This window comes from Mauremys reevesii, linkage group 2 (genome assembly GCF_016161935.1).
Source record: "Mauremys reevesii isolate NIE-2019 linkage group 2, ASM1616193v1, whole genome shotgun sequence".
NCBI classification, from domain to species: domain Eukaryota; kingdom Metazoa; phylum Chordata; order Testudines; family Geoemydidae; genus Mauremys; species Mauremys reevesii.
The window spans coordinates 89,817,654-89,838,590 of NC_052624.1; the positions used below are offsets into that span (position 1 = coordinate 89,817,654).

The following is a 20,937-nucleotide window of genomic DNA, read 5'->3' on the forward strand; positions in this document are numbered from 1 at the left end:
ACTTCAGGCTGTTTAATTTCACAGGGTAATTTTAATTTGGCTTGCCAAACACTAGCAAACCAGACTTGTAATAAATCAGAATACCAAGAAATAGGATTAGTTACCAAGAAAAAAATTGTCAGTTTATCCCATTTTGTGAACATGTGTATGTCTTTCATGACCCTAATGCCATTTCTGTATTAATTATCACACAATTTATTAACAATTTTAACTATAGAAGATGCTCCCAGAACTCAGCCAACAAATTTTCAACTTTCTTTGAACTCAGATGATAACTCAAAAGGGAGAGGAAATGTATTTATATGTTCAAGTGGTTCATATTTGCCATAAATTCATATTGGGACTTAGCATGGCTTTTGTCCAGTGAGTTGAAAACTCCTGATACTGAAATTCTACTTTAATTCACAGATTTCACTATTATGCAAACTTCATCCACTCCATCTCACTTTTAACTTGGTCAGACTTCTCTCTAGTGGGAGAGAGAGAAAATTGCACTTTTGAAGTACTCAATCTTGGGCCATGTTAATTTGAAATTGGAGCTATACAGCAATTTATTGTGGTATTACAACTTTGATTAATTTGTGAGTGACTTTCTCTGTTTGTTACGTTTGTACTTTAAACTAGAAATGGAAAGTAAGGGTCTCTCTGCAAAGCAGCAAACCAAGGCTGGTGGAAGTCAGGGAGCTGTAGATAGCACTGATTCAGCAGCTCTGACCCCAGCTATGTGACCCCAGTATGTGACGTGCATACTGGCAGGCTGGTTGTGAGTAGCTTAGATTGGAAGCTCCAATAGCAAAGCATTGTGAGGCACCCATGGTTACAGGGCAGGGAGTTGACACAGCCCCTCACTGGTCTGGATTGCACCCCAGAATGTGACACTACCCCAAAATACCATTGAATCAAGACAAGTGTACTCAGGGAATATAAAGTGACTGAGGCCTATTTACTATTTTTTTTCCCTTTTTTAAAGGATATTGCCTTATCTGTAAAGATTATTACTCACTTCCTACCTGTTTTTTATGGTGTTACAGGATCTGATCTTGTTTCCTGGGATCACTGTGGCCTATATAATTGTCATTGTCAAGTGAAACACATCTTTCTGTCTATTCTGAATAAAACAAAACTCCATTTATAATGGGTAAAAAAATGTGCAGAGCAGGTATCTTTTCTTTGCTCTCTTTGTTTTAAAATTCTTAAGTATTTTCATTAAATAAAAATTGAAGTGTTAGCACTTGTATGTGCATGAAAAATAATCAAATTAAATCCAGAAAGACTGCCCCAACTGCTGAAGAATAAACACAGGGACAGCAAGCTCCTTTCCACTGAAGACCACACACGCCCTCAGCAATAGCTTGAGAAATTAAGTGAACCTGATGGCATGCCCAGTAGATTAACAAACTGGGGTGTAGTAGTCACCCAGAATTGGGATTGAGTTCCAGGGTTAGATCTCTCATGGAAAACTCCTTTGAATTATCCACTCCCTTTTTATTTGAGGCTGTTAGCTTCAGTATTTCTGTTTACAACAGCCAATGACATTGTAAAATACCTCTCTGCTTCAGTATATTTTCCCCTCAGTTTTGTGTTAATTTTTGAAGCTTTTGGCCTGGACATGCTAAAATGTGCTCACATCGCCAAATAAAGTTGCCTAACAAACTTAATATGCATTGTTTTTGATGCTTAATGGAAGTTTTTGAATTTTTTTAACTATAGTTGAAAAGCTAACACTTAATTCCACATATACAGTAGCTAGTGCTAAGTACCTTTCCACGAGAGTTTATTGGATTACAACATTAAATCCTTATAAATATTTAAAGAAATTCAGATGCATGTAGTATTTTAGAAAATTTTAGCCTTTGCCAGCCTGTCTGGTTTTGATAGCACTGAATAAATGAGATTCCAGTATTTGTCTATGGGAACAAACAATCTCTATTTCTCACAGATTTTAAAAGTACAAGATGAGTTGAAATGTACACAGCCTTTTGCTGATTTGAATCCAGTTTCCCAGCTGCTTAAGTGAAATAAACTGAATAAATCCGCTCACAGTGGACCTCTTCATGCAATTGCCAGTCTTGTTAACTGTCTTGGCCCTTCAGATGACTTAATCAGCGTGGAAGCTGAACAGAATTCTCAGCCCTAGGGTTTGTCCTCTAAACCAGCATTGGGTTATTTTGGTGGAAGCATAAGCTTGTGTCGCCCTTGCTAATGTAATATCTATTCAGTGTATAACACTAATTTTCCAGTTCTGACAATCTGGCCCAAACAGTCCTGTACTAAATTCAAATGTGGGGGAGAAATTTAAATGAGAAGCCTTTATAAATATAAACAAAGTCAAATATGTTGACAGTGGCCTGATCTAATCCCAGCATAAACTTTTTTATAATGTAGCTTTTTATTGAAGTCATATCTGTACATGTTATAAATCAGAGTAGCATGTTTCCAAGATACAATCTTAGAGTATTAGTATTGGTGTATTAGTTTTGGAGGTCTAGGTGTTTTGTCGTAATGCCTCAACTCTATATTTGTCAGATACATCTTACATTTAAAATATTAGAATATCAAAGCACAGAATGTAACAAACTTTGTTCCCTATTGATACCCAAATTGGTATTCTACTTTATCGAACAATCATTTAGGTGAAGAATGTGCCCCTGTACTGTTGACATTTGACACTCAAAGTTCTTAGTTCTTTTCAGAGTATTGATTAAATGTAGGTCAGTTTCAGTTTAAATTGGGAAACACTGTAATTGTAGCGTACATTGTAATTTAACCTTGCAATTTGTGCTCTGCTCCAAACAAATAAGAGGAGAGAACTATTCAGGTGGCCTAGTGTTATCATTATTGGCAGGCAAGAGAACAGACTCTGAATTTGAGCTATTGTTCTCTAGGCTAAAGGGGGTTGACAGCACTGCTAGGTATCTCTTAGGGAAGGGGAGATAAATCCACCTCAGTTGCTCTCTTATCAAACTTAGCCCTTACACCAGAGGTCCCAAAACTATGGGGAGCATGGAGGAACATTTGGGGGGAGGATGGCAGGGAGGGAGCACAACCCAGCCCCTCTCTGCTCCCGCTCTGCTCTGGCCGTGGCCCCAGCTCTGCACCTAGCCCCAGCCTTGGCCCCTAACCATGGCTCCATAACCAGCCCCACCCTCAGCTTCGGCCCCTGATTGCGGGATGGTTGAGGCTCCGCCCCCAGTCCCAGTTCCCAGCCACAGCTCTGTTCCTATCCCCAGCTGCGGCCCCAGCCTCTCCCCACCTTAACCCTGTCCATGTTCTCCCACCTATCCTCCAGGAGCCGCGCCCCCTGCTCCTGACTCCAGCTTCAATGGGGGAGGATCGGACAAGGGTAAAGGGGGGGGGGGCGCAACCCTGAAAAGTTTGGGAGCCACTGCCTTAGACTATGGGAGTGGTCTTTGCAAGTTCTGAACGGAGGTCAGGTCCATGAGAAACTGCTGCACCATGAAGTTTATTTGTACAGACCAAGGGTAGGCAACCTATGGCCCGTGTGCCGCCTTCGGCACCCGGGCCATAGATTTTCAGTGGCACTCACACTGCCCGGGTCCTGGCCACCAGTCCAGGGGGCTCTGCATTTTAATTTAATTTTAAATGAAGCTTCTTAAACATTCTGAAACCTTATTTACTTTACATACAATTATAGTTTAGTTATATATTATAGACTTAGAGACCTTCTAAAAAGGTTAAAATGTATTATTGGCACGCAAAACCTTAAATTAGAGTGAATAAATGAAGACTCGGCACACCACTTCTGAAAGGTTGCCGACCCCTGGTACAGACACTCCCTGGGTTACGCAAGACCTGACTTACGCAAATTCACACTTATGGAAAAAGTTCCATAAACCAGAAATAGGATTTTCGAGTTGCAGAAATTTTTGCATAACGTATGGGTATACGTTTTGGACTTGCATAAAATTTGAGTTACACAAGGCTTCCCGGAACAGAACGATTGCATAAGTGGGGGGGCGTCTGTATAGAGATAGGAAATTGGCTTTCTTTTCAGACCATGTTCTTGATAGGTCCTATCAAACGTAACATAAGAATGGCCATACTGGGTCAGACCAAAGGTCCATCTAGCTCAGTATCCTGCCTTCTGACAGTGGCCAACACCAGGGGGAATGAACAGAACAGGTAATCATCAAGTGATCTATCCTGTTGCCCATTCTGAGCTTCTAGCAAACAGAGGCTAGGGACACCATCCCTGCCCATCCTGGCTAATGGCCATTGATGGACCTATTCTCCATGAATTTATCTAGTTCTTTTTTTATCTTGATCTTCACAAAATCCTCTGGCAAAGAGTTCCACAGGTTGACTGTGCATTGTGTGAAGAAATATTTCCCTTTGTTTGTTTTAAACCTGCTGCCTATTAATTTCATTTGGTGACTCCTAGTTCTTGTGTTATGAGAAGGAATAAATAACACTTCTTTATTTACTTTCTCTACACCCGTTGTGATTTTATAGACCTCTATCATATCCCCCTTTAGTCATGTCTTTTCCAAGCTAAAAAGTTCTAGTTTTATTTATCTCTCCTAATATGGAAGCTGTTCCATACTCCTAATCATTTTTGTTGCTTTTTCTGAACCTTTCCCAATTCCAATATATCTTTTTTTGAGATGTGGCAACCACAAAGACTGATTTACTGCATGGAGAGTCATAATCTCAAGGGTTAGGAAGTTGAAAAAGTGTGCTTAACAAGGTTAGCTGCTTCACGGGTCAGCTGCATCTGAATTCTTCTAACATTATGGTGGTTTGAAACGCTTAAGTGCTTTCACAACAAACTGTGTTGGGAAGGTCGGGTTGTTTCACAGGATTGATGGAAGGTTTAGGACTATCCAACAAATTACCTAATTGTGCATCCCAGTGGTAGGCAACATTTAAGAAGTTTCAGAGTATTTAGTTTATTTAGGTCTTTTGGTTTAGAGAATGGTGGGTGGTATTAATAAATTCCTGCCATAATAAAATTAGGAAAGAATGCATGAGAATAAAGTGTAGGGAGACTGCCAATTTTTAGGGCTCTGGGGAAAAACTTGGAACTTTCATACAACCAAACTGCTTTACCCTGAACAGATAAAAATGCTAGACAAAGTTGGGACATTTCAGACATGATTCACATCTCCATCACTAACAAGATCATCTCTTTCCATGATCGTAGTCTCAATGCTCTTACCATCAGGCATGGAGAAACAAATGAAAATGAATTTGATATCATCCTGGTGTATACTTGTCCACATTACATAATCATAGTTGGTGGTCTCCCTGAGGGGCCCAGGCTTGGAATAAACAAGGATATTTCTGAATGTCACATCTGAAGATCTTTGGTAGTGCTGTGTCAAGAAGATTGCTTTTTATTTTAGTCAGTACTGTGGCTTCTCAGTCTGTCAGAAGAAATAAATTGAAAATTATTTTGTAAAGAATAAAATTGAACGCTTTAAAACTGACAGACCTGGAGTTCATGCTCCAGTTGATCACCCTTCTGTAGCATTATCAAGAAACCTATAGCCCACATTATTCATTTATATAAATGTGCAGTGGTATTCCACCTTCTTGTCTCCAGAACTTTCTTTCAAGCATCAAATCATTAGCGTGAACAATATGCTATTGCTACTGTTAGAGACTTATGCAATAACAAGTGCACTCATCCATTTTACTTCCAGTAAGTCAGCATTTCCAAAGCGCGGGCAGGACTGCCTGTCAGGCGCATATGAGCTGTACATTTAAATTGGTTAGCCTTAAACATGACATGAGAGTTGAAGTGGATATAATTGGTTGCATTTTCCTCAAGGAGGGGAGTTCCCAAAAGATTGGGGGATGGATCATTTGATGATTACCTGTTCTGTTCATTCCCTCTGCGACACCTGGCATTGGCCATTGTCAGAAGACAGGATACTGGGCTAGATGGACCTTAAGTCTGACCCAGTACAGCTGATCTTATGTTCTTAATTTTGATAAATGCTGTGGAAAACAGCATAATTTTTTAGGGGTTCTAATGCTTAGTGCTTAAAGAATTAAATTACAAGACCCTAATGCTGTTTTTCAGACTTAAGCCTTTGGATATTGAGTTTATGAAACGCCTGCATGAAAAAGTCAATATCATTCCACTTATTGCCAAAGCAGACACACTTACACCTGAGGAATGCCAACAATTTAAAAAACAGGTGAGTTGAAAGATTAATATATATTTACAACATATCCTGATTTAGTGCTTTGGTTTCCATGCAGCTAATTAATTTAAATTTTTCATAAAGTAAGATTAAACCTTAAAGCAGTAGCTCAAAGCTGCAAAACTGAGTAACAGATATCACTAGTTTTGAATATATTGGTGGAACGATCTTATCCTTGGGGGAGAAATATTAAAAGTGTTGTGGGATTCTTGATGAGTGAAATATGTGCACTGAATTTGTGTCTTTAACAATGAAAGCATGAAAGTGAGCTTTCAAAGTTGAGATAGTTATAGAACAAAGTGTGAAATAATGCCTGTTTTACCAGTCTCATTGGTTGTCTGGAAATGTTAACAAATTAAGTGCGTGAAACCATCAAGACTAAAGAAGAGCAAGTAGCTAGCTAAAGGACGTTATATGTGACAATCTGAAGCTGCTTATCAGAACTCCAGTATTTAAATGTTAAAGGTAGTGATATTGTTGTAATATAGTTGCGGCTGCAAAATTGTTCTCGTGTATTAGATTTGTAGAATGGGCTTAAGATTCATCTCCTCAGTGGCTACAGAGTGAATCATCGCAGTGGCATAATTTTGTTCTTTTGAGGGGAGTGGGAGAAGCCAGGATGAGAAAGTGAAGTGGCAAATTCATTTTTTTGTACTGTTTCTAGTGCAAGTTTCTAGAGGATCCAGCTTCTGAAAAGACAATTTTAATAAAATAGGTAGACAGCATGGTATAAAAATTGGGTTTGGGACTATAAAGGGAATGCCATTCCAGAGCAGACATGAATTCCATTTTGAGATATTTCATGATGTAGAATTTCATGTACAAAGATAGGAGGAAGGTAAGCAACAACATTCTGCCAATGTTAATAAGTATGCAGCTTGTTTAATGTTTGTTTTCGTTGCCATTCTTCAATTTTTTTCCTAAATCAGTCTCTTGAAAATAAAGCCTTGCACTAGAGTCGCATACTAGAAACCTCTCTCAAGCTGCAAAATGATACACAAAACACTACATCCTCTAGCTACAGCAATGTCTGTTTTTAAATGATTTAGCACTTTCCTATTCCAAAATTCTGGACAACTGAAATCAGATTTATTAAAAATAACTTTCAAATAGGTAATTTAGAAATTAGGACAGTGAGAGTCTTAATTTTTTAAGACACTCAGCTGCTCTTAAATTTTCACTAACATTTTCATTTTTGTTCTGTGCTTGCCACTGGAGTCAGTCCACCTGTCACAAATTCTGCTGAGAGGGAGAGGCAGGTGACACTGCTTCAAGCAGTGCCAATTCAGCTGAGCTGGAGGTGAACAAAAGTAGGAGTGACAACAGTAACTACAGTAGGAACTTGTATTATTTAACTATGCTTGAAAATCATTCAAACTTTCAATAAAACTTTCTTCACAAAAGAACAGGTTATTTAGATTATGCGCAATACATGGAAAATTCCAAGGTTAAATTTCAGACAAGTTTCCAAAAATTAGATTATTGGGGGATTTTCTGAGTATATTTCACCTATCTTTCAAAGTATTTTCTGAGTATATTTCACCAGCAGTCATCTGAGGCATTAACTTCATTGCAAAAGTCAGTTTAAAAAGCAGAGAATTCCCCAATGCCAAATGGAGAGAGTAGAATGACCAGGTGACAGCAAGTAAATAATGCATGCTTCAGTAATAATTTTACTGATTGTTTGACTGTTAATAACATAATGTTTTCACTTTTAGATTATGAAAGAAATCCAAGAGCACAAAATTAAAATATACGAATTTCCAGAAACAGATGATGAAGAAGAAAATAAGCTGGTTAAAAAGATAAAGGTAGATCATTTTGCAACATATTGTTCACCAATAGATAATTTCCTTTCATGTTAGGGGAGAGGGAAGATCTTATCCTTTTTGAGGGCTCCAAGACTAGCTGCTTCAAGAAGCAGTCATTAATGGTGTCTAGGAATTTTATCTCTGCATCCCATCCTGAGCCAACATGTTCTCAGACAACATGGGGATAGTTGAAAGTCACCATTATTATTAGGTTTTCTGTTTTTGTAGCCTCTCTAGTTTCCCTGAGCATTTCAGTCACCAGTATAGTGACTGGTAGTATATTCCTACTACTATACTCTTATTATTCAGTCATGGAATTTCTATCAATAGAAATTCTGTGATATTGTTTCATTCAATTAAGATATTTACTCTGCTGACTTTCACATATACTGCCACTTCCCAACCTACTCTTCCATTCCTGTATATTTTGTAGCCCGGTATTACTGTGTCCCATTGGTTATCATCATTGCACCAAGTTTCTGTGTTGCCTGTTATATCAATATTCTCATTTAATACCAGGCACTCATGTTCACTCATCTTAGTATTTAGACTTCAACCATAGCATTTATAAATTTGTCAGTATTTAGTTGTCTGCCTTCATGTGATGTGATGGAATGGGACTTCTTTGTCTGACTGCTTCTCTTCAGTTCCTACCTGTATTTACCAAATTGTATCCTCTCCTCTTTATTAGAATATAGAGTATCCCCTTTAATAAATCCTCCACTACGGGATGTGTCTGTCTGAACCATGTGCTCCTCTGCACTGTGATCTTTCCCCCTGCCCTTAGTTTAAAAACGCTTCTGTGACCTTTTACATTTTACATGCTAGCAGTCTGGTTCTGTGGTGGTTTAGGTGTAGCCCTTCTTTCCCATGTAGGCCCCTCCTTTCCCAAAAGATTCCTCAGTTCCTAATAAACCTAAATCCCTCCTCTGAACACCATCATCTCATCCGCTCATTGAGACCCTGCAGTTCAGCCTGTCTAAATGACTGTGTGTGTAGATCTGAAAGCATTTCAGAGACTGCTACCAAGGAAGTCCTGGATTTTAATAGCCTTAGGCTGCTAGAGGAGTTATGTCTACACTAGAGAACTTAGTGTCACAGCTGTACTGATGCAGCTGCACTGCTGTAAGATCTCTTGCGTAGCTGCTCTGTGCCAAAAGGAGAGAGCCCTCCCATCAACATAATTAATCCACTCTCAGTGGGTGAAAGAAGTTCTGTCTGCAGGAGCAGTTCTCCCAGTGACATAGTGCTGTGCACACTAGTGCTTATGCCAACATAATTTATGTTGCTCAGAGTGGTGGAATATTCACACCTCTGAGCCACATAAATTTTGCTGACATAGGGAAATTTAAACTACCACTTATGTCTACCCTATGTCATTGGTACCTACATGTACCATGACCACCAGCTCCTCCCCAGCACTGTCTATCTAAACGTCTCAATCTATAACCTTCACACTCATCAGGCAATTCACCATGCACTTCTCCTCGTCATCATAAACCCAACTATATGTTTATAATAATCAAATCCCCCATTACTATTGCCTGTCTCTTCCTAATAACGGGGGTCCCCCTCCCCTGGACAGGTATCCTCAGTGCGAGAGGATGCCGTGACTTCATCTGGAAGAAGGATTCCAACTATGGGATCATTTCTCTCCACTCAAGCTTGATGTTCTCCTTCCTCAAGACTTTCATCCTCCTCAACAGCATAAAGGCTGTCAGACTGGGATGGAACTGTTCTTCTGTGTCCCAGAAAGTCTCGTCTGTGTATCACTTTTTTTCTCTCTCAGTGCCTTTAGTTCAGACACTCTGGTTTCAAGAGCCTGAACTCTGTCTCTGAGGGCCATAGTTGCTTGCACCAAATGCACAAACATGCCACCTGCCCACAAGACAGGTAAACATACATGCTGCATGCAGTGCAATAAACTGAATAGCCCCCTGACTCAGTTACTCGACTTCTGCCTGCATTATTTTTAATAGTGCAGGGTTTTGTTTGTTCTGTGTGTATATTTTTTGTGTGAGCTGGTTATTGGCCTAAGTTAGAGAATATTTATTAGGTACCTCTGGCTCTCGCACTCCCTCTCTAAACTCTCTCACAAAAGTCCCCTGTTCACTAGCTCATCTGGTCAATTACAAGCTGGCTTTTTAAACCCCTATTTTCCCTGAGTTAGCACTGCCCCCTTGTCAAGGGATTCTAAGTATAAAAGAATGGCAGGCTAGAAACTTCTTAGGAAGCTCTCAGCCTAGGCTCAGCACACAGACCAAACTATAAACTTCAATCAAGCAGGCATATGGCAAGCAAGCACAGAACGAACTCACCCCAAGGGTGACATAATCACTCCTCCTTCACCTGGAGAACTCTCTCACTGAACTTCCCCATTTGCTGCCCCTGTTTGCTAGCTCCTCTGCTTGCAAGCTGGCTTTTTAGACCTCTGTTCTCCCTAAATTAGCCCCATCCCCTTGTCAAGGGATGCTAAAGGTAGTAGGGATCGAAGGATGGCTGGCTAGAGCCTTGTTAGGAAGCTCTTATCCTTGCTTAGCAGGCCACTAAACTCAGGCCCCATCTCGCCCCCCCCCCCCCCCCAATACACCACACTAGAAGCTTTGCCATCTGCAAGCTTGAGTGATTTTGTTGTTGGAATTAATGACCTTTTTTGGAGACCGTTCTAATGAGCTTTTGAATAGTCTAACTCTTCATTTAAAAGTAGGGCTGTCAAGTGATTAAAAAAATTAATCGTGCTGTTAAACTATAATAGAATACCATTTATTTAAAATGTTTTGGATGTTTTCCACATTTTCAAATATATTTATTTCAATTTCAACACAGAATACAAAGTGTACAGTGCTCACTTTATTTTTTTATTATAAACATCTGCACTGTAAAAATGTATTAAAGGAATTGAAAAATACTAAGTACTGTAGCACAATCTCTTTATAATGAAAGTTGAACTTACAAATTTGGAATTTAAAATAACTGTGTTGTTTCTGAACGCAATGTAAAACTTTAGAGCCTACATGTCCACTCAGTCCTACTTCTTGTTCAGCCAATTACTCAAACAAGTTTATTTACATGTGCAGGAGACAATGCTGCACACTACTTGTCTACAATGTCACCTGAAAGTGAGAACAGGCGTTCTCATGGCACTGTTGTAGCCAGTGTCGCAAGATATTGACATGCCAGATGCGGTAAAGATTCGTATGTCCCTTCATGCTTCAACCACCATTCCAGAGGACATGCGTCCATGCTCATGATGGATTCTGTTCAATAATGATCCAAAGTAGTGCAGACTGACACATGTTCATTTTCTTCATCTGAGTCAGATGCCACCAGCAGAAGGTTGATTTTCTATTTTGGTGGTTCGGGTTCTATAGTTTCCGCATAGGACTGTTGCTCTTTTAAGACATCTGAAAGCATGCTCCGCACCTCATCACTCTCAGATTTTGCAAGGCACTCTGATTCTTAAACCTTGGGTGAAGTGCTGTAGCTATCTTTAGAAATCTCACATTAGTACCTTCTTGCATTTTGTCAAATCTGCAGTGAAAGTGTTCTTAAAACGAACAACATGCTAGGTCATCATAAAAGACATGAAATAACAAGAAATATATGGCAGACAGCTGGTAAAACACAGAGCAGGAGACATACAATTCTCCCCCAAAGAGTTCAGTCACAAATTTAATTAATGCATTACTTTTTTAATGAGCATCATCAGCATGGAAATGCAAACAAACTTGTTTGTCTTAGGGATTGGCTGAACAAGAAGCAGGACTAAGAGGACATGTAGGCTCTAAAGTTTTACATGGTTTTGTTTTTGAGTGCAGTTATGTAACAAAAATCTACATTTGCACTTACACAATAAAGAGATTGCACTACAGTATTTTTGAGGTGAATTGAAAAATACTGTTTAATTTTTACAGTGCAAATATTTTAATAATAATATAAAGTGAGCACTGTACACTTTGTATTCTGTGGTGTAATTGAAATCAATATATTTGAAAATGTAGAAAAACATTCAAAATATTTAATAAATTTCAATTGGTATTCTATTCTTTAACAGTGTGATTAAAACTGCGATTCATTGAGTAATTTTTTAAATTGCGATTAATTTTTTTGAGTTAATCGCATGAGTTAACTGCAATTAATCAACAACCCTACTTAAAAGTAAATTTTAGAATAAAAACTATAGTCAATATACATTTAATTAACTCTTCATGACAGTTTATTGCCTCCTTATCCTTTCAATCCATCTCCATTGTTTGTTTCATCTACCTGTTTGATGTACATTTGTGAACTCTGGAACAATGGCTTTTATTCTATGTTGTCTGTACTGTCTGTAGCATAGTGGGTCCTTGAACCTTGTTTGGGGTTCCTGAGTGCTGCCATAATACAAATGATTTATTTTAAAGCATTTCCTGTTGAATGTAGTAATGATATCCTGTGCTAAATCCCTTATCTAAAAATATTAATCAGTGGTCAAGAACACTTCAATAACACTCTTGTCTTTTGAACCAGTGCTGTAGAATAATTGGTAGGGTTGTTTTTTTTAAATAAGGAATAAACTTGGAGGCCCAAAACATAGGTGTGCACCAGCACAGGGTACACTTATTACAGAGTTAAATAAAAACACCCTCTAGTGATTGGTATGCTGAAGCTGCAACTGAGGAGAAAAGCAGCAGAAAACCAAAAAGGGCCCTCAAAATGCGAAAAGCTCAAACTTTTAAACAATTGAAAACCCATGGTCCTTTTCTCATACTGCATTCCATCATATTTTTTTTCCCTCAGTCCCTTTCCCCAGCTATATTTCTTTTTATTCCCAATGGTTTAACAAGGTTCTTCTTCCTAGAAAAGATGTAATATTTTTGTTTGCATTTTGTATTGAAAAGAATTGGAATGGGGAAGACCTAGGATTCTCCCAGGATAAACACAGATATAGGAATTGATCTGGTGATGAGCCTTGCTAGCCTATACAGTGAAAAGCGGAATAGAGGTAGGAGAGAGATGGGGTTAACTTTGTAAAATATTGCTTTCAACTAATTGACAGCTTTTCTTGTATGTAAATTTGAGTTCTGCATCAGCCATGGCAGCCATTTTTTATGACAATCAATTCAAAAGTTATGAGTACAAGTTTCAGTCAAAGCAAACATTATAGTAGCCATTAAGACTAGTGAATTGCATCATCACTGTAAAGGTTGAGAAATAACCAGTGATCAAAACCCTGTACTCAGACTGGCTGACAACCCTTGTTAATCAGTACATGGGTTTGCATGCTATATGATGTATAAAATCACTGGTTATTTTTTAATCTGATTTACAGACCAATCAGAATACAGGGCATTTCAAAACTGGATAAATCTCCTGTAACTGATACATATCAGTAATTGTACAAGCTTCCCTGAACTTTTGGTGAGCTGGATTACAGAATAATAAAACTCCACTTTGTTTTGTATCAAGTTTATACTTATGCTATATTTCAATATCTTTAGGCAGAAGACACATATTGGTATTGAAAAATCATACTTTTTTGTATCTTTTAGGACCGTTTACCTCTTGCTGTGGTAGGTAGTAATACGATCATTGAAGTTAATGGCAAGAGAGTCAGAGGAAGGCAATATCCTTGGGGTGTTGCAGAAGGTAAACTTTTCTTCAGTATTTTTTATTAATTGTAATGTAAGTGCATACTTGAGATATAAAAAAACTGCAGTATGTGCTTCAAACACTTGAAAGTATTTGCACCTGAAAACTTAATAAAACCTGCAGATTTTGTTCAGCAGTGCTACCATTTGTGTAAAGCCTCTTTTTCCAGCCTCAGAACAAATGCAGTCCTGCCAAAGTTAAATATTTTATAAACGATATACTTAAGCTTTTGCTTGTGAATCATCTGTTTAAGACCGATGGAGGCATCTTCCAGTGAACTGTAATTAAACTGCAGTATCTTACTTTAATTTCAGTTCATACTTCATTACATAAACAAGATTATGCTTGATGTTCAGCTGTTTACTAGTGCTCATAATATTTCCACTTCAGTGTTGCAGAAATGTCCATATGGTTTATTACATAAACTATCAGTTTCCTAGTCTCTTGTTTCCAAGGGCCTTCACATTAGGGATGTTTGTTTGATCATCTAGGCTAGAATAAATACAATTTAAAATTCCTGGCAGATCATCTTATTTTCACTAAACTATCATAAATTGTTGTTTTTCCTAAAGCTGTTGACCTTAGGGTTGAGCATGCTGAAAGTTTTCATCTTACATTGAGTTCAAAGATGTATTTTCATTTAACAACCCATGTAAAGTCTAATTAAAATTTGATATTTACTTATTGTACCTGTTGTAAGTGGAAATATATATAGTTTGCTGCTTTAGTATAGATTTGAAGGTAACTGGTTTTTATGAGAGAACTGTTATTTAATATTATTTGCCTACTGCATACCATTCATCATCTCTTTGCATGCATGGTAAATGTGGTATATGAAAACCCAAACACTGAGGCTTCAACAGCTGCCTTTGCAAAGAGAAGTTTTATTGTATCTTTGGTTTGCATATGTATGCACCCAACTGCAACATACGTTGGAGTGACCACCATAGATTGTTTTACGTTGTATTTACCACAATAATTGTCTTATCCATAAACTTTATGAAGCAAATTTTTTAAAGCAGCTTAACTGTGAACCAAGTTAATGCAGCACTAAAGAAAACAGCACACTATGTACATATATGTTAAAGGAAGTGCTGCAGTTCTTTGAAGTGCGTGTCTGACAGGAAATGGGTTTTGGTGTAGAGTATAAACCAGCTGCAGTAGAACATGTTCGGGGGGGGGGGGCTAAGGCTCTTGGTTTAGACATTTGAAATATTAAATGGTGCAAAACAAACTTTACTTTAAAAACAAACTTTTATAACTCTCATTTGAGACTTGTCTCCTTGATCTATCTCATGAGAATATACCACCTATTGATAGAATGATCAGAGAAATATTATTTTATTGCGAGTATGATTTCACATGTTATATAAATGGAATGTCAAAGCAGGAATTAAAATTACTTGGAGTAAAATAACTGCGGAGTATAGATGTTGCATGAAATTGTATTACAGGGTCACAAGCCTTGTTGCTTCTGTAGGCTAAGCTCAGATAGCACACACCAGGGGCTCCTTGCATTCCTCCATTCCCCTCCACAAGCTCCATGTTTGCACCCTCCCAATGCCAGGACTCTGTGATCCCCTTTCCCATATGCCAGGGGCTCTGTCTCCCATGTCCCCTTCCCCATACCATTGTCTCCCATTCTTCCCCCATTCCTCCTGCTATTCTTACTACTATTCTTTGTCTGGTGGAGAAATTATTCAGTGTCTTTCACGGTTCTTTGATCTATAAGCAAATACATTGGGTCGAGTGCATGGTTTCAATTTGCTCAGACACTGAATATTTAAATACATACTAAATAAAGATAAAATGAGGAACTTGAGGTCTTAGAAAGACCATCATTGGGTTGCAATTTTGCAGAATATTCTTTTGCAGTGAACTGCTCTCAGTAAAGTTATGTTTATGTCCTGGTTTTCTGACAGTATTGTCTGCTCAGTTAGTCTGACCACTGTGCAAGCGTAGAATTAACCTGAATGCATTAAATGTGCAGATCCAAGTATGGGGGGCGGGGGGGAGTGAGCATCTATAACAACTCTGATCTGATCCAGTGTTTGCTAATGATTCTGGGACCATTAACAGCAGACACTCAGGTCATTATGTAGATCTGCTGGAATTCCAGTCCTGTTGGAATTTTCCCATCGTTTACATTGCCATTCCATCTATAAACACAAACTCACCAGATATTGGATTCTGTAAATAAAGCCACAGTTCAGATTCACAAGCAAAGAACTACATGTAATTTCCATTTTAGTCACTTATCAGTCTCATACACTTGAAGTGATGTAATAGCCTACATCTTGTGGGTTAGTGTTTGTCTATATAAATGTCTATAAATAGTTAACAGGCTTATGATTTTCAAACTCTGTGTAAATTAGCAATTAAGATAGAATCATCAATTCTAGCATGAAATTCAGTGGATATTTGTGCTTTGATTTAATTTTTCATTGGAAATCAAGAGTGCATTGGTATATTTGGGATTTTAGTAAACTGGCAAGTTTTTGAAAGGGGATTTGCTGTCAATAGATTGCACTACGTTTTTCCTGTACTGTAGGATTTTCAGATTACATAGCTCCTTTTTAATTTAAGAACTTTTGATTAATTGGGTGTAATTAAAAATTGATTTGGTCTTTCTGAAGTAAATATACATAATACATGCAACATTTTGAAAACAGGATTTTCCTGATCCTGATAGACTTTGTTCTCAGGAGAGGTCATGTGGTGGCTGTGATGGCACCTGGCTTGGTGTGTTGGAGCCTTATTTGGGGAAGAAGTTGGCAAATCAGGACACTGGGGACAAGGAAAATGAGTTTAGTCAGTTATGTGTTGATTTCCTTACCCTTGCTCTCTGGCCATGTCAACATATTGTCTTAAAGTTCCTGGATTGTTTGACTACTTTTACTCGTACGTAAATATTTTAAAGGTGATGCATAAAACTGTGGTTCATTTGTGTCTGTTTCCAGTACTATGAAGTTCAGACATTATAACTTTGAAAAATTAACTGTTGTATCTGTTAAATTGGTAGAACTTATCTGGTATCAAATTTGATGTCACTTTACTTGTAAAATTGATTTTGTATTTTTATGTGGTAATATGGCAATTCAAAATTTGTAACACATCCTATATGGAATTTTTCTCAGATAGATAGTACAGGGTTCAGTGGCTCTTTGCAAACCTATATATGGATGACTGTTCCAGAATCGTGATTAAATGCCGTTGAGATTATTGCTTTCTACCTGCATAGAGGCACTGTCAACTTGAAATCTAATCAGTTTTTTAAAGTATAATTTAAAGTATATTTGCCCCTGAATTCCCCCACCAATTTATTTTACAATCACATTTTCTTAAATATTTTTCTCTCAGTTGCACTGAGGAAGCTGTACATTAAACAGCCATTATTTAGATAGTTTCATTAAGTACACATTGACATTTTGAACACTCTCATCTTTCAGTTATAGTAATCTTAGGTGCTATTTGTAACAATATAGATGAAAAAATTAACACAATTTTTTTTAAAGTTGGTGTCACTTTAAATTCACCTGTTTCATTTGGAAATTGTTCTTCACTTTCTGCCCTGAGCTTGTGAAATGTTACGTACTGCCCAACAGCTACTGCATTTCAGTGGTAGATTGAGTGATGTGTCTGTTAAGCTTTTTGATGTAATCTGGAATTAAAAGTATAATTCTCTCTGGGAAAGAAATATGGGGGCACGTGTAGGGAAATGGGAGGTTTATACATAGGAAAACATTAATGCTCAAATATATTCAATCTCAATATCTCCTTCTACCTTATGTATGGCACAAGTTTTCGTTACACTGTCTTAACGTACATTTTACCTTCTTCCCCACAGTTGAAAATGGTGAACACTGTGACTTCACAATTTTAAGGAACATGTTGATAAGGTAAGTAGTTTATGTGGAACATTGCACACCTATTGTGAAAGGATTTCAACTGAATATAAGAGAGAGAAGCTTATGTTCTCTATCTCCTTATATTGTATATTCTTTTTTAAGGACATCTTTCACTCCTGTGCAAATGTTGAATATTGATCTGCTTTCTACTTTGAGTAAAAGTGCAGAATATTTACTCTATAATTCCAAGATCTCTTGCTTCATCATAGAAGAATAATAGTCTCATAATGTGTCATGTCTTGTTCATCAATCACAATCAATGAATTGCAGCTATCTGACAGCCTCCAGAATATATTTTTTCCTCTCTAATTGGCAATGGAAGTTTAGTCTGTCCCTTAAATATTTATAAAATTATTTGAATAGGTCAAGATTGAGCTGCTAGTGCTTCTGACATTAGTGTGGATTAGAACTTGGTCGACCAATCATCTTGTTTCTATCCTAACATCAATGACCACGAAATATGCAGGAAATGAAAATAGAAATGCAGAGGGACAAAATAGAAGCCCTCTTAGTACATAATACCTTTCAACTTTTTAAAAGTTTGCTAAACTGTAACAAACCTGTAGGGAAAGAATGGCAATAAGGAAAATTTGGATTAAAAGCAAACTTTTCTATTGCTTTTCAGTTGTTTTTTCCAATTAAAGTACAATGTCTAAGTTTTGTCACACGTGACTCAAAATATGCAACTCCTGTTGAAGTTACTAGAAATTGTGGATGTGTGAGAGGGCAGACTTTGAATTATAGTAAGTTAGACTTGAACAAGAGTTTGAGAATTTCTATACTTCTATACTGTCTTACTGCAGAGAGTACTTACGGAATAAACTGATTGCTTTTTAACATATTAGTCCTGTGTTCCAAAATAAACCCTTAGTCATGCAATATGACAAGGAACAATTAAAAAAAGTAAATCTCTTTTCTTCTCCTGACAGTTGGCCACTCCCAAATTTCTTCTAACTCAATAAAAACCAGTACAATACAAATTCAGCTATGCTGTCCTATAAGAACAAAGCTTATTTAGCATGAAGTTGAGCAAAGGAAAATTTAGACTTGACAGGAAACCCAAGACTGATTATACAAGTAATTTTCAAGGGAAATAATGAAAGATGTGTAAAGGGTTTGACTCAAAAATAGGCTCTGGAAAGTATTAGCTACAAGATCTTGTAATGGAGAGGGCTGGAATAGGTAGTTATTTCTAATTCCTGATTTTTTTATTTTTTTTATTGTATGTAACATATGTAGACCTACTCTTGGGCATAATTTTGTTTAAAGAAATCCTGAGCAAATGGTAATGTTGATGTATTGTCTGAAAATCAATAAACCAACAGACAATTGAAGTCCTGTTTGTACCGATGTAATGTTGTCTAGGCATTTAGTTTCCTAGTTCCAGGATGGGTGTTTTCCAAAGTAGGATTTGATGTATTCCCTTTGTTAAAAGCTGGTTGAGTCTCTCTACCATTTTTTGTCATGGGCAATTTTAGATTTCTTTCGCAATCTCTTATAATAATGGCTGTTTGGCAGCTTAGCTTCACTCCAGAAGATTTTCTTTGAGCTGCTGAATAGATATTGTGGATAGTTGATACTTGACCTTTGTCTTGGAGACCCAAGTACTACTTCTAAGCCTGAAATGTGGAAACTCAAGTCAAATTTGTGCTTGGAACTCTAACGTGTTGCCTGACAAATGTTTAGCTGGGTCTAATGTAGCATTATTACAAGACTATAGAGTTATATTTCATTTGGGTCCTCTTCAATTACAAGGTCACCTACAAAATATATTATTTTGGTAAAACTTATAACATTAATGTTTGGAATGCTGCAGTTCCTGTGGGTGCTCCACTTCAGGTGTGCCAGTGCCTTCGATCGGAGATTTTTAATAAGTGTTTGTTTGGCCTGCACATGTGCCCCACACATTCTCGTGCTCCCCCACAGAGGCTATATGGAGTTGTGTGGGTTAAGTTCCTTCTCAGCTGCCTGTCTCTGTGGCCCCTAGGCGGAGGGGTGAACAGGGAAGCTTCAGGTGCTGTCCCCCTGGCGCCGGCTCCGCAGCTCCCATTGGCCGGGAACCGCAGCCAATGGAAGCTGCAGAGCTGGCACCTGCAGGCAGGATGTACCATGTAGAGCCGCCTGGCCCCTCTATGTAGGGGCCAGACATGCCAGCCGCTTCCAGTAGCAGAGAAGTCCAGAGCTAGGGCAGGCAGGCAGGGAGCCTGCCTTATCCCCGCTGCACTACCAACCAGGAGCTGCCTGAGGTGTAAGTGCTGCCCAGCCGGAGCCCACACCCCAAACCACCTCCTGCACACCGAACCCCCTCTTCCCCAACCCCACCCTAGAGCCCACACCCTCAGCTGGAACCCCCTGTCCCACACCCCAATCCCCTGCCCAAGCCCTTAGCCCCCTTCTTCACCCCAAACTCCTCAGCCTGAGTCCGGAGCCCCCTTCTGCAGCCCAAACCCCTAATCCCCAGTGCCACCCTAGAGCCCACACACACAGCTGGATCCCACAACCTTCTGCCCCAGCCTGAAGCTCCCTCCTGCACCCTGAACCCCTCATTTCTGGCCCCACCTCAGAACCTAGGGGAAACCCAAAGCCTCCACCCCACATCAAGATGTTGGTCAAACACTTCACTCCAGCCTGCAGATTCTGAGGCTTCAAGCATGGTTCTTCAATGGTTCTCAGGAATAGAGGTATCCTGTTCATTTGCGGTACAACACATTTTATTACACAGTAGAAAAGAATCTACAAGAAATACTTACCTTTAGAAATGGAAGCCATATTCATTCGTGTAGCAGTCATCTGATTTCAGCTGTTTGTTCTCCCCTTCTCAGAGTTTGGATTACCCATTGGAATTGAAAACATTGAGTCTTTCTGTGAGCTCCATGTGGGTACACTTCGCAGGAATAATAGCATATAGGGAGTTTTTCACTCATAGCTCACTCAGCCACAGCAAGATTCCTTGTTGAATCTCTACCCACAAATCAGAGAATCTTCTCCTAGGTGGGAACTGAACCTAGGCCTTAATTGCCTTATGAAGCATCCCTTTGAGTCATTAGCTACCTGTTTGTTAGCTCTGTTAATGAAGACAGCCGCCTTGAAAGCTATAACTTCCGTCCCAAGAGAAATGGGGGCTTCATTGTGGACCCCTTCTTCATTTACAATAATCAGCAGAGAGTGGGCTCATCCCAGATCTTTACCTAAGGTGTCCTCAGACTTCCATGTTAATCAAACCATTTATCTCCTGTTTTTTCCCCAAATTACATTCAACTAGTCAAGAAGCCATGTTCCGTACCCTGGATGTCAGGAAAGTATTAGCCTTTAACTTAGATAGAACCAAACCTTTTAGAAGATCTCCTAGACTATTTGTATCCATTGTGGACAGAAACAAGAGTTCGGTTATTTTGAAAGAGAGATTATCAATGT

At 38.5% G+C, this 20,937-nt stretch overlaps 1 protein-coding gene across 6 annotated transcripts in view; it reads left to right on the plus strand.

Moving 5' to 3' along the window:
• SEPTIN7 (septin 7) overlaps nt 1-20,937 on the plus strand; it is a 130,041-nt gene that overhangs the window by 90,989 nt on the left and 18,115 nt on the right. For all 6 annotated transcript variants that reach the window (XM_039523049.1, XM_039523046.1, XM_039523048.1 and 3 more), the window contains 4 exons: nt 6,050-6,167; nt 7,892-7,984; nt 13,516-13,612; nt 17,463-17,514. In XM_039523049.1, the coding sequence (XP_039378983.1) occupies nt 6,050-6,167; nt 7,892-7,984; nt 13,516-13,612; nt 17,463-17,514 (360 nt within the window). The remainder of the gene's footprint in view (nt 1-6,049; nt 6,168-7,891; nt 7,985-13,515; nt 13,613-17,462; nt 17,515-20,937) is intronic.